The sequence below is a fragment of the Panthera uncia genome, unplaced genomic scaffold (genome assembly GCF_023721935.1).
Source record: "Panthera uncia isolate 11264 unplaced genomic scaffold, Puncia_PCG_1.0 HiC_scaffold_415, whole genome shotgun sequence".
In the NCBI taxonomy this organism is placed as follows: domain Eukaryota; kingdom Metazoa; phylum Chordata; class Mammalia; order Carnivora; family Felidae; genus Panthera; species Panthera uncia.
The window spans coordinates 35,837-49,700 of record NW_026059556.1 but is presented as its reverse complement, the minus strand read 5'-3'; the positions used below and the strand labels follow the sequence as shown (position 1 = coordinate 49,700).

The following is a 13,864-nucleotide window of genomic DNA, read 5'->3' as shown; positions in this document are numbered from 1 at the left end:
AGGCTCGCGTTCCTCACAGGCTCGCGTTCCTCACAGGCTCGCGTTCCTCACAGGCTCGCGTTCCTCACAGGGCTTGTGGGGACAGGCTCTGAGGGGCGAGCGCGCCCACAGAAACGCCCTGTGTGGCCCACCCCTTGAGTTGGCCTGACGGTTTCCTTGTCGTCGTATTTAAATTCGAATGCAGGGCTCCCATCAAACGGCTGGGTCCGTGGTGAGACCAGAGTAACCCGGTAACATCGCCCCCCCACCAGTGTTCTGGGGCCGACAGTGAACCCGCTGGCGGGCAGGGCGGGCAAGACCCTGGTGCAGCTCCCCCCACTGCCGGCTCAGAGCCCCGTCCCGGTGATCCCTGGCCCCCACGGCCCGGCCGCCGCCCTGGGAGGCTGAGCCACCGTCTGGGGACAGACCGTGGGCAGAAGAGCTTCCTCGGGGGAGAGGAGCTCAGAGGAGCCCGACCCGGCGCAGAACCCAGCAGGGCGGGGCGTGCACGTCCAGGGCGGATCTCACACCTGTTCTGTACAGGAAGTCTCCTTCCAGGAGGGGCCGAGAGGTCAGGAAGGGGACGGGGTTGGGGATCGGAGCGCCCCTCCTTTCATTAACAGGGAGCTCAGAGGTGGCCCATGTTCCCCTGTTAACTGATTCTACTTTGGCTGCAGGAGGTGATGCGTCCGTGTGTGATGGAGCCTTCAAATCCAGGGGCTGTCCCCTGTTTCCGATGCTATCCCTTGTCCCAGGGGCTGTCCCCTAACCCTAGGGCTGTCCCTGGGGGCTGTCCCTTGTCCCCAGGGCTGTGTGAGGCTCGGCTGCGGTCACTTTACCAGAGTAAATCACTTCAGGGGATTACAGGGGCTTCAGTCGGATCCTGTGTTCTCTCTCTCGCTCTCTGGGGTCCGGGAGGACAATTCACCTGCTCAGCGCAAAGGTAGAAACAGGTCAAGACAGGCTCCAGGCCCCTTGGTAACTGAGCCCCCCTGGTCAGAGCACGGACGTGGCGGGGGTGGGGGTGGTTTGAAGGAACGTTAATGACAAGGGTGAAGAAGGAAGCTGAACGTGTGAGCACCACGTGCCCTGTTCTGTGTCCTCACTGACCTCCACCCTGCAGACCTGAAGGCCCAGGCGGGAGTGGCCCCCCCTCCCAGATGTTTCCGGCTGATCTGAGTTTTAACGTGCCTTTGGTCAGTGACAGCTGGGGACCCGGAGGAGCGCCCACCACGGCACGGGGTCCAGTACCGGGTGCCAGCATCCCAGGTCCCCAGGCTGGCTGGAGCCACCGTTACCATTTCTGAGGGGGCGTTAGCTCCTGGCCCCGTCCAGTCCCCCCTCTGGATGTCAGCCACAAACCCTCGGGGGCAGCAGTCCTCAAACTTGTCACATGATGGAATTATTGGTTCCCACCTGAGCCCCACCTTTTGGCTTTACTGGACCTGGCCCTTTCCCAGCTCGCAGGCGATCCCACTGGGGAGGCGGCTTGAGGACCGCGGTGCCCCGGGGGGACATAGGAGAACCCTGGGGCCAGGCGGGAGGAGGCGCGAGCTGAGAAGGGGTTCGGTGATTTCATAGCCAAGCGCAGGGGTCCGCTGACCGTGGCCAGTGTGGCCCACTGTCCACTCTTACGTACGGTTTCGTGGGTACACAGCCACTGCCGGGTACTTACAAGCGTCTGTGGTGGTTTTTGTGCTACAGCAGCCGAGTTGTGTACAGGGACCGTATGGCCCACAAAGCTGAACATCCTGTTTGGCCCGTCACAGAAAAAGCACGTGGACGGACTTAGGGCCAGGGGCTGCAGTGGGGGGTCCTGCCCACTCTGTCGGGCCTCACACTGGCCTGGCTCTTGGGGGTCCTCTTACCCCTCAGAGGACCCCTGCTTGTGTGCCGGGAGTCATGTCCCCATTTTCTCAGATGCCGTCCGCCTCACTTCCCGACCCTGCCCGTGTGGGGCGTGCAGTGCTCTCTGGGTGCACACTCACGTGAGTACGTGCTCGGGAAAGAGGTCTGGCTGGGGCCGGGCGCCGGTCTGGGGAGGATGGTCCGTGCTGTTCTGGTGATGTTGGCCCCAGCGGGACTTCGGGGGACAGTGAGGGGTCACCAGGGCCTGCCGGGCCTCGAGCTGGGGAGGAAAGGGCAGAAGTGAGCCCCTTGCAGTAACAGCCCGCCGGGTCACTGCACAAACGTCCTGATGAGGAAGCGACGTGGATGCCACTCCCTGAATGACTCCAGTTAGGTTCTGTGCAGGCTCACAGGGTCAGCAGGCTTTGCAGAAGCTGTCGACCCCCAACGGCAGGGAACCCCGGGGGTGAGAGGGTCACCTTTGCCTGCATCCCCCAGGGGCTTCTTCAGTGCAGACTCCATGGGGCAAGGGCCTCCAGTTTTGGGGAGAATCTCGGGAGTTCTGGGACCTCCTCCTCTGAGAAGCCAGGGTGGGCCTGTCTACGTAGAGGCGCAGATATAGAGAGCGACAGCGACAGTCGCAGATGCCCAGACGCAGAGGTCCACAGGGACAAAGGTCGATGCACACAGTGGTGTCTTCTGTATGTTTACATGTGATGGTTTCCCCGTGAGTCGTGGTGTATGTCCCGACAGCGTCTCACGAGGCCAAGGAACAGGACGCGGTGCAGACCCCAGAGCCCTGTCCTGGGCTTCCCCCCACCCCCGCCATCAGCAGTCACATGACCTGCAGTGCACATCCCGCCCCCATCTAGTTTGCTAAGAGGCAGCCCATGAATTATTCCTTCGGCGTCTGTTGGCTGTTGTCACCCAGAGGCGCTTGGCTGATGAAACACCCGCTCTCGTGGTGCACGTGCCTCACCCCAGGGCCTCTCCCGACGGCGACCAGGCACCAACCAGGATGAGTGGCCAGGGCCAGGGGGAGGCCCACTTCTGTTTGGGATGTTCCCGAAACACGAGGTGTTTTTGTCTCAAACCCGCAGCCTCCCCCTGAATGAACGGGTCGCAGGGTTGGGGGTCAGCACCTCCTGACTGTCCCAGAAGATGGGACTGTCCTACGGAGGCCCGGAGAGTGCTTGCCAGATGAAAGCACACAGACCCAGGCAGGGAGAGAGCCCGGGAGGGGGGGAAACAAACCCCAGAGAAATCTCCGGAGAGACGGACGTGATGACAAATTGTAGCCAGAAATGCCGGTGGCTTAACCGTTGCTGCCACGCTTCTTTCTGGGTCTTCATACAGAGCCAGCAGGTGACAGAGGGCTTGAAATCCCATCAGTCACCAGCTGTGTGCCCCCCCCCCCACTTCCCACAGTGGTGGTGGTGGGGGGGAGTCACGTGAGCTTGTCCAGTGGCGGGGGCGGGGTGAGGCTCCCTCTCATGCGGTGCCGGTTGACGAGGAGTCGTTTGACTTAGGAATTTTACCACACGTGCTTAGGAAGCTTAATGTGTCCGGCGTCTGCCCCATCTCCCTCCGCTCCGGTTTCCGCCTCCTGCAGCAGACACGCCCGCCGACTGCTTGTGCCTCCTCGGGGCCTTCCGCGGATGCTGGCGAACGTGAACGTGTGCTCGCCGTCCGGGGCCCGTTCCTCACCGTGTCTGTTGGCCTCTGGCTTTAGCAGCGTGGCGGGGGGGGGGGGGGAGCGGCTGCAGAACCGGTGGGCTGCTCCGGACAGGCAGGTGGTTTCCAGCCTCTTGTTGTTCCAGACCAGGCCTCGGCTTGGCCCAGGGGTCGCGGAACCCAGGACGTAAATTCGCAGAGTGGATGGGGCCGGGCTTGCAGGGTGTCAGACGGGACCAGGGTGAGCCTCCCCTCAAAACGCACACAAAGCGCTGCCAGAATCGTACGCATAAGAACACAAACGGTTCAGAATTCAGAACCCTAGGTTTTACCGAAGGCATAAAGCTGAAAAGCAATCATTCAAGAGAACCGAGTCCCGCGGTTTAACGCGGGCTCCTGGCCTCCCTGCCCTCGCGCCGCTGGGAGAGGCAGGGGCGCTGCCCGCTGATCTCAGAGCGGAAAGTGCTGAAGCGGTCACTGCATCTCTGTGGCCCTTTCTCCACGTGGCTGAGTGTGGTTTCTTGTGGTCCTAACACGATCAGCCGGGGAGGAGGGGTGGAGGGCTCTGCCGCCGGCGAACTCACATCGTTGACCTCTTTCGTCCTCCCTGACCCTGGGCGATTCTGTTAGGGTCCTCGTTGTGCAGGCGACAGATGAGGGCAGGTGACGTGCGTCTGGACCCGGGAGCCGGGCCGCCCGGGGTTGAGGTGTCGGTGCGTGTGGCACTTGAGCCTTCTTGGCGGGGTGTGGTGGTACAGGCCGGGGCCCCCCCCGGCCCCCAGCACGGAGCCCTGGAGGCCGGGCGGCCAGGCCGGGAGGAGGCTGACAGCGGAGAAGGAGTGGGGAAGCACTGAACTCTGGGGGAGTGGCTGCGAGGCCCCGGGCGTAAGGTGGTGTCAGCAGTGGAGCCTGAGGAAGGCCTGAGGCCGGAGCCCCAGTTAGGAGGCCTCGGAGGCAGGTGCCGGGGCTGGGAACGCAGACCTGCCCGTGGGGATGGCCGCCAGGGTGGGAGGCCCGAGCCCCTGCCTGCAGTTCTGCGCACCAGGCCGGGGTGGGGAGGGCCGCCTTGCCTGTGAGGTCGGCCGGTGAGGCCTTGTCGTTGCCCGTGGTCAGGCCTGACCGTGCACACAGGGTTTGGGCCTGGAGCAGGACTCCTGGGCGAACTTGTCGTTGACCTCCGGGTTTTGCAGAGGGAGGAGAGAGGTCCCGGCCACAGCACGGGCCTGGATCCTGCAGTAGCAGAAGGAAATCCTGGCTCTCGCTCCCCCTTGCCGCCTCCTGCCTTGCCAGGCTCGCTCAGGGCCCTGCAGAGCTGCTCGGGAGGGGACAGGTTGCGCCTGAGGCTCTGCAGAGACCTCCTCAGCACCCCCGCCCCACAGACCCCAAGGGGAGCCTCCCAGCAGGTGCCTAGCCAGGAGGCAGATGCGCTGTGGCCTCCAAGGATCACGTGGCCGCTGGCCTGGGTGAAAGTGGCAGGTGCCTTTATGGATGCGAGTTCTTATCTCTTCAATGATCCGTTTGCGCGCTGTGGGCGTTGCGACGGTTTCTCATCAGATGGGGAAACTGAGGTTCCAAGGGCATGAGCACATCACGTGGGGTCCCACACAGTGAGCAATGCTGAAATGAGGTTTGAACCCCAGGCCTTCCCTTGCTGTGTGCCTGGGGGCAGAATGGGCTGGGTGGCTGCCCTTTCTCGGCACAGACGTGGGCTCCCAGAAGGTGCTCGTCCGTGTGCCAAGTGGAGGTAAACGCTCAGGGACCCACGTGGGTTACGTTTCTGCAGTGACGCCACCTGCTCGCTCAGAGCGAGGGGGGTGGGGTGGGATCAGGACCCTCACCTTGGCTTCCGTTGCTCCCCTTGTGCAGGTGAACGTCGGCATCCTCGTCGCCGTGACCAGGGTCATTTCACAGATCAGCGCTGACAACTACAAGATCCACGGGGACCCTAGTGCCTTCAAGTAAGCTGGACTCTGGGCCGTCGCTGGTGGTCTCGGCCACACGCAGCTGCCCGCAGGTAGCGGGCGGGGGGCACTGGGGAGCCCTGGGCTCACATCCTTGCTTGCCTGCTATCTGGGGACAGCTCCACCCCAAGGGCGAGAGGCCACCTGCGGGGGCGAAGGAGGAAGATCGCTGGTTCTGTCCTGCCTCGGCCCTGCCAGCAGCCCCCGGCTCTCCCGTCTGTAAAGGGCTGTCGCACGGAGGAAACTCCTCTGGGTGCAGCTGCCCGAGGCGCTCCCGGGCTGGTCCGTCTGCAGGAGGTGCAGGTGTCTCTGGGGAGGGACTCCACCCCCCTGCTCCTGCTCCTGCTCCTTCCGCACGTGACGAGGGGACCCCAACAGCCCTGGCCCAGTTAACAAGAGGCCTCAGGGAGCTTCAACTGGACGTATTCTCCCCAAGATCTTCTGTTTTGATGTTTCAATTTTTAAGAAAAAGCACGTTTTGAGACCCATTTCTCACAGCCACTCCTCTCACATACGGGTTTTCCAGGATCTGAAGATGAAGCTTAAGTGGTCCGTGATGGCTTGTTCCCAGATTCGAGGGTTTTAACTGCAGTGACTTTAAGAAAACTTGTGGCTGTGGCTTCCCTGGCAGCTGACCTGTGCGAACCATCCTTGGCTTTCAGGGTTTGTGGCCGGGAGCTGCCAGGGCGGGGATCTCGGGCGTCCGACCGGGAGGCTCAGTGTGGCCGTGTCACACTTCCCCCTGGAGCTGCTGGACGCGTGTGAGGCACCTGTGCCTGCTCGTGCGTTTGTCCGTCACTCACTCACTCACTCGTTCAGTCAGGGGTCACGTCCCGAGAGCCCACCGGGCCCTGGTGCGGTGCCGCGCTCTGGGGTCGCGGGGATGAGGCCCCAGCCCAGCCGTGGGGGAGCTCGCGGTCTAGCGAGGAAGCGGACGTGTGGTCACCGTGCCCAGTTACGAGGGGCAGGCAGCCGCCGAACTGAGCGCACAGCTCACGTCGGTCTCCGGGCTGCCCGCTGAGGCCCTGGGACAGAAGCCCCGGTGTGCGAAGCTGGCTGTTTCAGAGGTCGGGGAGACGGTGCGCCATGTCAGGACACCTTGGGGTCAGACGTTGGTCCGGCTGGCGCTCGGTGGGCGCTGACTCCGTGCAAGCTCCGCCCCGGGCTTGCAGACGCGGGAGGGACCACGTGCCTTCATCAGGGAGCCCACATTCCGAGAAGGAGCCTGCGAGGCTGATGCGGGGCGTGCCTCCCACCCCGCTGGGTCCGCCCGGCCGGGGCCTGGCGCTGCTCTCCGCCGTGGGTGCCCGGGATCGGCGTTCCCATCGGATCGGGGTGGTCAGCGAGGGCGCCCAGAGGGCCCGCCGGCTGCCGGGTGCGGAGCGCCGGCTGCAGGGGACCCGTAGGGGAGCTGCCGGCTGGGTGGGGACTCCCCGTCTCAGGTCCCGAGCGGTCAGCTCCTCACCCAAGATCACCCGCCGGGCGGAGCCCAGGCCCGGCCCCCAGCAGGGCCGTGTCCGCTCCCGCTCAGAGGCCTCCGGTCGAGAGGCCGGTCCCTTAGACCCCCCGTCACCTACCCACCCCCGCCAGAGTGGCCGCGTCCATCCACCTCTCTCTTAGGTTGACGGCGAAAGCTGTGGCCGTGCTGCTGCCCATCCTGGGAACCTCGTGGGTCTTCGGCGTGCTCGCTGTCAACAGCCAGGCCGTGGTCTTCCAGTACATGTTTGCCGTTCTCAACTCCCTGCAGGTGAGAGCCTGCGGACTCCCGGGGGAGGCCGGCCGCCGCGTGAGCGGATGTGCGCGGCAGGCTGCCACCGGGGCGGGAGGGAGACCCCCTCTCTGTTCTTGCCACACCCCCTGGGGGCCCACGGCGTGAGCCTGCCCCGCGGCCGGGCGCGGAGGCGTCGATGGGGCACACGCCAGCGCCCAGCACACGGGGCCTGCGGGGTCGCCACCCGGTTCATCCCGCCGGTGGCTGGGACTGGTGGGAGGCGCACTCAGGCCTGAGAGGGAACACGGCAGCCTGCGGGCAGCTCTGGAAAGGGGGCCGGGCGTGGGGAGGCGGCGACGGCGTGTATCTCGGGTCTGGGTTCACACGTGTCCCCCGCGTGGACGGGCAGGGAAGGGTCAGCAGCCTGGAAACCCGAGGCTTAGGGTGCTCAGACCTGCGTCCCCAGACACACAGCCCCCCCAGAGGAAGGGTGGAAATGGGTGCCCACCGCCACCCACAGCCCACACAGACGAGCCGAAGGCTGGATCCTGGCAACCGCGAGCACGGCCCACCGGCCCTCGCTGTGCAGTCCACACCACGTCCGGGTCTTCCTGACCGGGGACCGCATCTTACGGACGAGCGTCAGGCTTCTAATTTGTAACAAGCTTCCACCCATCGTCTCCCTGTGGTTGTTCATAGAAGAGCGTGACCGGTTTGGCTGGCTGTAGCCCTTACACGAGCTGGGTCCTGGGCCACCTCCCTCCGCTCTGGATCCCGGCTTCCTCCCCCATTCAACGAGAACGGGCCCCACTAACGGGGCCGCTTCAGCGCTGAATGAGATGACTCGTGTGAGGGGTCGCCTAGCGCTGGACGCGTAGCAGCTGTCTCCGGGGCTTGGGGGACATCCTCGTTCTCGTGCCTGTTTCGTTGTTATCATCGTGGTGTCTGAGATGAGGGCACCAGGGCTCAGTTTAAGGAATTGTCTGATGTCCGTGCCGTTGTCCTTTCCCAGCATTTCTGCTCATTCCCAGGTCCAGCCTGTCTGGGAATCCACCTCTGTAGACGCCTTCGCCCAAACAGCGTGGCCGTCACGCTGGTGCCCGCCTCTAGGTTAGATTTCAGGGTGGGACCCGGGACGCCCCTCCATCCTCGGGGGCTCCAAACCATAGCATCAGGATTGGCACACAGCTCACCTACAGGCTTCCTGGCACTGAGCCGTGCCAGGACCTCTCCAGAGCCCATGTGGCCTTGGGAGGAAGCCCTGGAAAGTGCCGCGATAAAACGCAAGGGCCCTAATCCTGTGTTCTCCCCTTCCTCCCCAGGGGTTTTTCATCTTCCTTTTCCATTGTCTCCTGAATTCAGAGGTATGTCTACTCCCTGATGATACGAAGCAGGCTGTTCATTTCTGAAAGGGCACGGGGCGCAGCAACCGTCTTGCCCCGTCAGGCTGGTGTCTGGGAACGTAACCCTGGATAGGCTTTGGTGGGGGCGACAAGTTGTGTGCAGTGGGGCTGCTTTCCGTCAGCCCTTCTCTCGACTTCTGGCTGCTGAGCAACACTCATCGTCCCCCTCCTGGCGTCAGGCGGGCCCTGCCGGCTCTGCGGAGGGCAGGGGGGATGGGGACAGTGGAGGCAGCCGAACTGTACGCCCTGGACCTGCTCGCTGCTGCCTGGCACGGCAGGGACAGCAAGATGTAGGTGGCTTCCCAACAGTCCTCCCCGAACGCATCTGGGGTGTAAGAAGGAGGCCTCGTGACCACGGGGTTTGGGGGGACTGTGTCACGGGCCCTCCACAGGCCCTGGGGCAGCTGGGGCGGGCTCGTTCTCAGTACGGTGTGGGCGTTGCACCTGCCGTGCACTTGGCCACGGGGAGGGGAGAGGCTCCAGGCCTTGTCCCTCAGGATCCGTACTTGTACCAGGCAGAGGTCCCACCCCACCTGGGTGCTCTGCAGAGGGTCCGTTTGTACAGGGCTGGGTCAGGCAGCGAGGGAGGGGAGCTGGGGGAGGGGCAGGGGGGTCGCTGAGGATGATGGTGACCGGTGGGGGAGGGCTCACATGATTGCCAAGACCAGGGAGCAGCCCGGCAGAGCCCGAAACTGTGGTCCGCCAGGTGGGAAGGCCACGCACAGCCTACCCTGCGTTTGCGTCTGTTGGCTTTTTATCTCCATTGTTTCTGCTGCCGTCACACTCTGCCCCCTCCACCGCTCCTTGTTGAGTGTGTCCCATACCCCGTGCAGAACCGTGACGAGGCCGGCAGGGGCCGGGCTGGATCCAGCTCTCCCCCTGTGCGGCCCTGGCACGGTGATGGGGACACGGTCCGCACCTGCCAGATGAGGCAGTGCGACTGGACCTGATGCTGCCAGACCCTGCCCGTGCCCTGCCGCTGGTGTCCGGGGCTCTCTTTCGGCACGAATTCCTAGGGACCTCGGAGAAAGATCTCTTACTGTTGCTGTTCCCACCGCTGAAATTGCTCCTAACCAATCCCTCGTCCGCCTTCGAAGGTGAGGGCCGCCTTCAAGCACAAAACCAAGGTCTGGACCCTGACGAGTAGCTCCAACCGCAACGCTAACGCGAAGCCCTTCAGCTCTGACATCGTAAGTGCCACGCGGCGTCCCATCTGCGCCCCCACTTCTCGCTCCGATCCTGTCCCGAGCGCCTGCACCCTCACCGTGTGGACCCGCAGGCTCTCGTCTGCTGTGCTGTCCCTGTTGCCTGGAAAGCCGGGGCGGCTTCCGGGCCTCTGCCCTCGCGGGCCTCCGGGACCCGCAGCCTCCGGCGCGCCTCTCGTTCCTTCCCCGAGCCTGTTCTCGGCAGGGCCACGTCGTGCAGGTGGCTGCCCGTGCGGGTCGTGGCAGCGAGGCCCGGGCGCCGGCGGTTCTTGCTCAGCCCGCTCGTACCTGACGTGACCTGCAGGCTGCGTGGGCTCTGGGTGACGCGTTGCCCACAGCGGGGTCCTCCGTCCTGGTGGTGTCACGCGACCTTGTCTCCTGCCCGTTTCCCCGGGGGCAGTGCTTCTGTGTTGCGTCAGGAGGACGGAAGGATCAGCTGGCCAGGAGGCGGGCCCCGGGCATTCTGCTGGTGTCCCGGGGAGGCGGGACGGTCACCAGGCACAGCCCAGCCATCAGGGGTCTCCTTGCTCTGCAGACGCCCAAGAACCGGGGTCTTGGCTCTCGGGGCTCTCGACAAGCCTGTCCTCTCAACACCGGGCTCCTTCGCCTCCCGCGGAGATGCAGGCAGGGCCACCGGGCGCCTGGGGCACATGTCGGGCGTCCTCGTGGCGCCACCACCTCCGAGCTGAGCCCAGGGCCTGGCTCAGGGGTCCCGTCCTCGGGAAGAGCCTCCCGGGCACCCCCGGTGCGGTGTTGTGCTGCCTCTGTCTGCACGTTCTGCTTATTGGTGCGAGCGTGACGTTGTCTGCCTCCCACGGGGTGCACACCCCCGGGAACAAGGACCTGGTTGGCTCTGCTCGCTGCCGTGACCCCGCAGCCTCCGGCAGCAGCGAGGTGTGCTCGGTAAACGCACGTGGAGAGCGCAGGGCCGGGCGGGCGCGCGGCAGAGGGCGCACGCCAGCCCCCAGGCGCGGGGCCGAGGAGCCCGGGCGGAAGGCGGAGAGCAGTGTGGTCTCGGAGTTCAGGGTCCTCTTCCTCGGGGAGCAGGGGGGCCCGGCGGGTTCGAGGGGAGCCTCGCGTGGCTTTCCGGCCCGGCGGTTCCGCGCCCGCCGGGACTGGTTTCCCATCGTGGGGCAGGGTCTTCTCAGCTCACTCCTTTGTGGTTTGCAGATGAACGGGACCCGGCCGGGCACAGTGTCCACCAGGCTCAGCCCCTGGGACAAGAGCAGCCAATCTGCGCACCGTGTGGACCTGTCTACCGTGTGAGCAGGGAGGCTGCAGCCGCCGTCCTGCTGCTCAGAACACCCCCCGCGGACGAACCACGAGAAGCCCTCTGCCTTCACCACGAGACCCTCCTCTCCTCGCTGCTGTCTGGATACGGGAGTCGTGGCCCCCGGGACAGGCTTCCTTGCCTCCCACCCGCCCCGTGTGACAGAGCCCACCGCCGGGCCCGCAGCCCTCCCGGCTCTGGTCCTCCTGTGGCCGAGCGACTGTCCCCCGGGGCACCTGCCGTGGGCGCACAGGCCCCAGGGCCTGCCGCACCAGGAGGGCGGGTTAGCCTGGGAGCCACGATGGGGCCTTGGGACCAAAGGGGAGGGTCCCGCGGGGAGGCGGAAGCCCCCAGAGGGTCAGGCAGAGGCGGACGGGCGTGTGGGGAGCGTGAGAAATGTCCTCGACCTGCTGAATCAGCCGCAACAAGCTCCCAGGAGCCAGCGCCAGCTGAGGGGGGCCCCTCACGCTCCGGCCGTGCCGCCCCTGCCAGGCCTCTGCGGGGCCGGGGCTTTGGGCTGGGGTCTGGCCGCTCAGGCCCGGCCGCGGGCGAAGAGCCAGGTGGGCCGCTGCTGGGAGCGCTCCGGTCCCCCTCAAGGTCGGCCTTGACGTGGGCCGCGCCGTGAGCGCCCGAGGCTTCCCCGCGCCCGCGGCCCCCGGGAGCCGGCTGCCGGCCTGCGGTTGGCTTCCCGCGGTCCGGCTTCCCGGAGCTGCTTCCTGGTCACTCACAGACACCTGTCTGTGTTTAACGGGCAGACGCGGTGGTAGGCGGTGCGGCGGGTTCCGTGTTGCTGCGACGGCAACCACGCCTCGCCGCCCGCACGGCCACCCGAGCCACGGACCCGGGGACGGTGGCCTGACGGTGGCCGGGTCTTCCTGTTGATGTTGCTTTGCAGACTGGGACTCGGCCCCGTAGGAGATGGGAGCGACCCTTACTCCTCTACGCGCGGGCAGGGCCCTTGACCCTAGATGTGAACCCAGACGCCACCGAATATTCGGAAGCAGGCTGTGACCGCTCCTACCGTGGCGTCAGCACTAAGTGTCTGTGAGACGCGTGGGTGAGAAGTTCAAACCCGTAGCTGATACTGGAAAATCTTCCCGTAAAACTGTGACCGTGGTAGCATTAAGCCCTTCCCGCCCCAGGCGCCCACCGGGTCTCGGAGTGAATTTTCTCCATGGTTCTGTGGACCTTCTCCATCTTGGTCGGGTGCCTTCCTCATGCAACGCACCCCCGTCACGGTGGGCGCGGCAGTCACCCACAGGCGTCTCCTGCGTGGGGAGGGGCTGGACACAGAGCCACGTGTCGACCGCAGGGAATCTTTGTTCTTCCGTCCCAGTGAGGCCCCGGGCACAGCAGCGACTCGGCACAGGGTGACGACGTCCGTTACCTTCTGTGCAGCCCCTGGGGACGGGCTGGGGTGTCGACCGCCACGGAGACCCCGTGTGTAGCGAGAAGTCCGAGCGTGCCCAGCCCCTGCCCAGGCTTCTCCTCGTGACTCCAGAAACCAGATCGCTTGTAACTCACGGGCATCCTTGTCAGGCCTGTGAGCACTATCCTAAGGTCTACACGTGGGGTTTGGTTTCTTTTGTTTCTGGTGAAGCAAATCAAGTAAGGAACCGTCTTCACTTTAGATGGATTTCTTTTGTTTTAAACTCAGCATATTCGCTCTACATAGCTAATCTGTCAAGGGAAGTAATGAACAAATTGTTATTTCTAATGAAGGAAAGCAGTGCACTTTATTTATAGGCTATAGATTTCGGCTTCTGCGGTGCTTTATTATCTACACGTAATTTGGCCAAAGATAAGAAATTGGAAAGGACAGTGTGTTTAGAGTAGTTTATGGCACAGGAAAGACGATGGATGCCACTGAGGAGTGAAAATATGTTGTAATTTTTATGAAATAAAATCTTAATGTCCTTAAGATGAAGTGTAGTCCTAAGGTCTTTTGCTTGTGGGAGATGAGCGGGACTGAGTCTCATGACAAAAATCTGTAGAGAGACACGTGGGTGAAATCTTGCCCTGGGATTCACTCAGCAGTTACTTATTCAGTGCCTACTGTGTACTGTGTGCCCGGCACGTCCTAGCTCTGGGGACACCGTGGGGGATGACGCCCCGGGGCTCTTGGGAGCCTCCCTCCCCAGGGCGGGCCGGGGGGACAAGCACCGGCCACGGGGCAGGGGTGGGGGGGCAGTGGGGAGAGGGTCTGTGCAGCCCCGTGTAGACGTGTGCTGGGTGTGGGAGCTCCAGCCACCGCCGGCCGCCCGGCCCCGTGCATTCGCTTTCCCACAGTGTTTGCAGGGATGGCAGATGTACCTTACTCGGTCCTACGTCGTATCTGCCGCACAGCCGTCCGCTTTTAAACTTCTCCACCACCTTCCGTATCGCTGTGTTGCGTTCATAATTACAGTTGTAATGGGTATGCATAAAACATCCAATTACATGCAGTGTTTTACCAGCTCCTTGAATTATCTTAGCATTTCCACGCTTCGGTGTTCTATACGGTTCATGTGCATGTGACGTTACTGTTTTGATAGACTTTGTCTTCGTACACTGGGTAGGTGCGTCGGTAGATGGAAACTGATGTCTTTGATGTTCTGCTTATGGCTTTTTCTTCTTACCTCGATTATTTTCCAGGTTAAAATTTCACAGTTGGGTTTCTGCGTCAAAACGGAAATAATTCCGTGGCTCTTGAAACGTTTTTCCAGATTGTTACCAAGATAGGTACTGGGTCAGCGCTCAACACCAGTGAGAAGTTATTGATGACTCTTGTGTTTTTGTTTTTTTTTTTCAAATATTTTACCAGCAAGGCGTGT

At 63.5% G+C, this 13,864-nt stretch overlaps 1 protein-coding gene across 1 annotated transcript; it reads left to right on the top strand.

Annotated features, from left to right (window-relative positions):
- Nucleotides 1-4,154: 4,154 nt before the first annotated feature.
- LOC125918063 (adhesion G-protein coupled receptor D1-like) lies at nucleotides 4,155-12,800 on the top strand. Its single transcript, XM_049624115.1, has 6 exons — nucleotides 4,155-4,340; nucleotides 5,368-5,459; nucleotides 7,083-7,209; nucleotides 8,496-8,537; nucleotides 9,674-9,766; nucleotides 10,952-12,800. The coding sequence occupies exons 1-6, from the start codon at nucleotides 4,155-4,157 to the stop codon at nucleotides 11,045-11,047; spliced, it is 636 nt and encodes a 211-aa protein (XP_049480072.1). The 3' UTR covers nucleotides 11,048-12,800.
- Nucleotides 12,801-13,864: the final 1,064 nt, after the last annotated feature.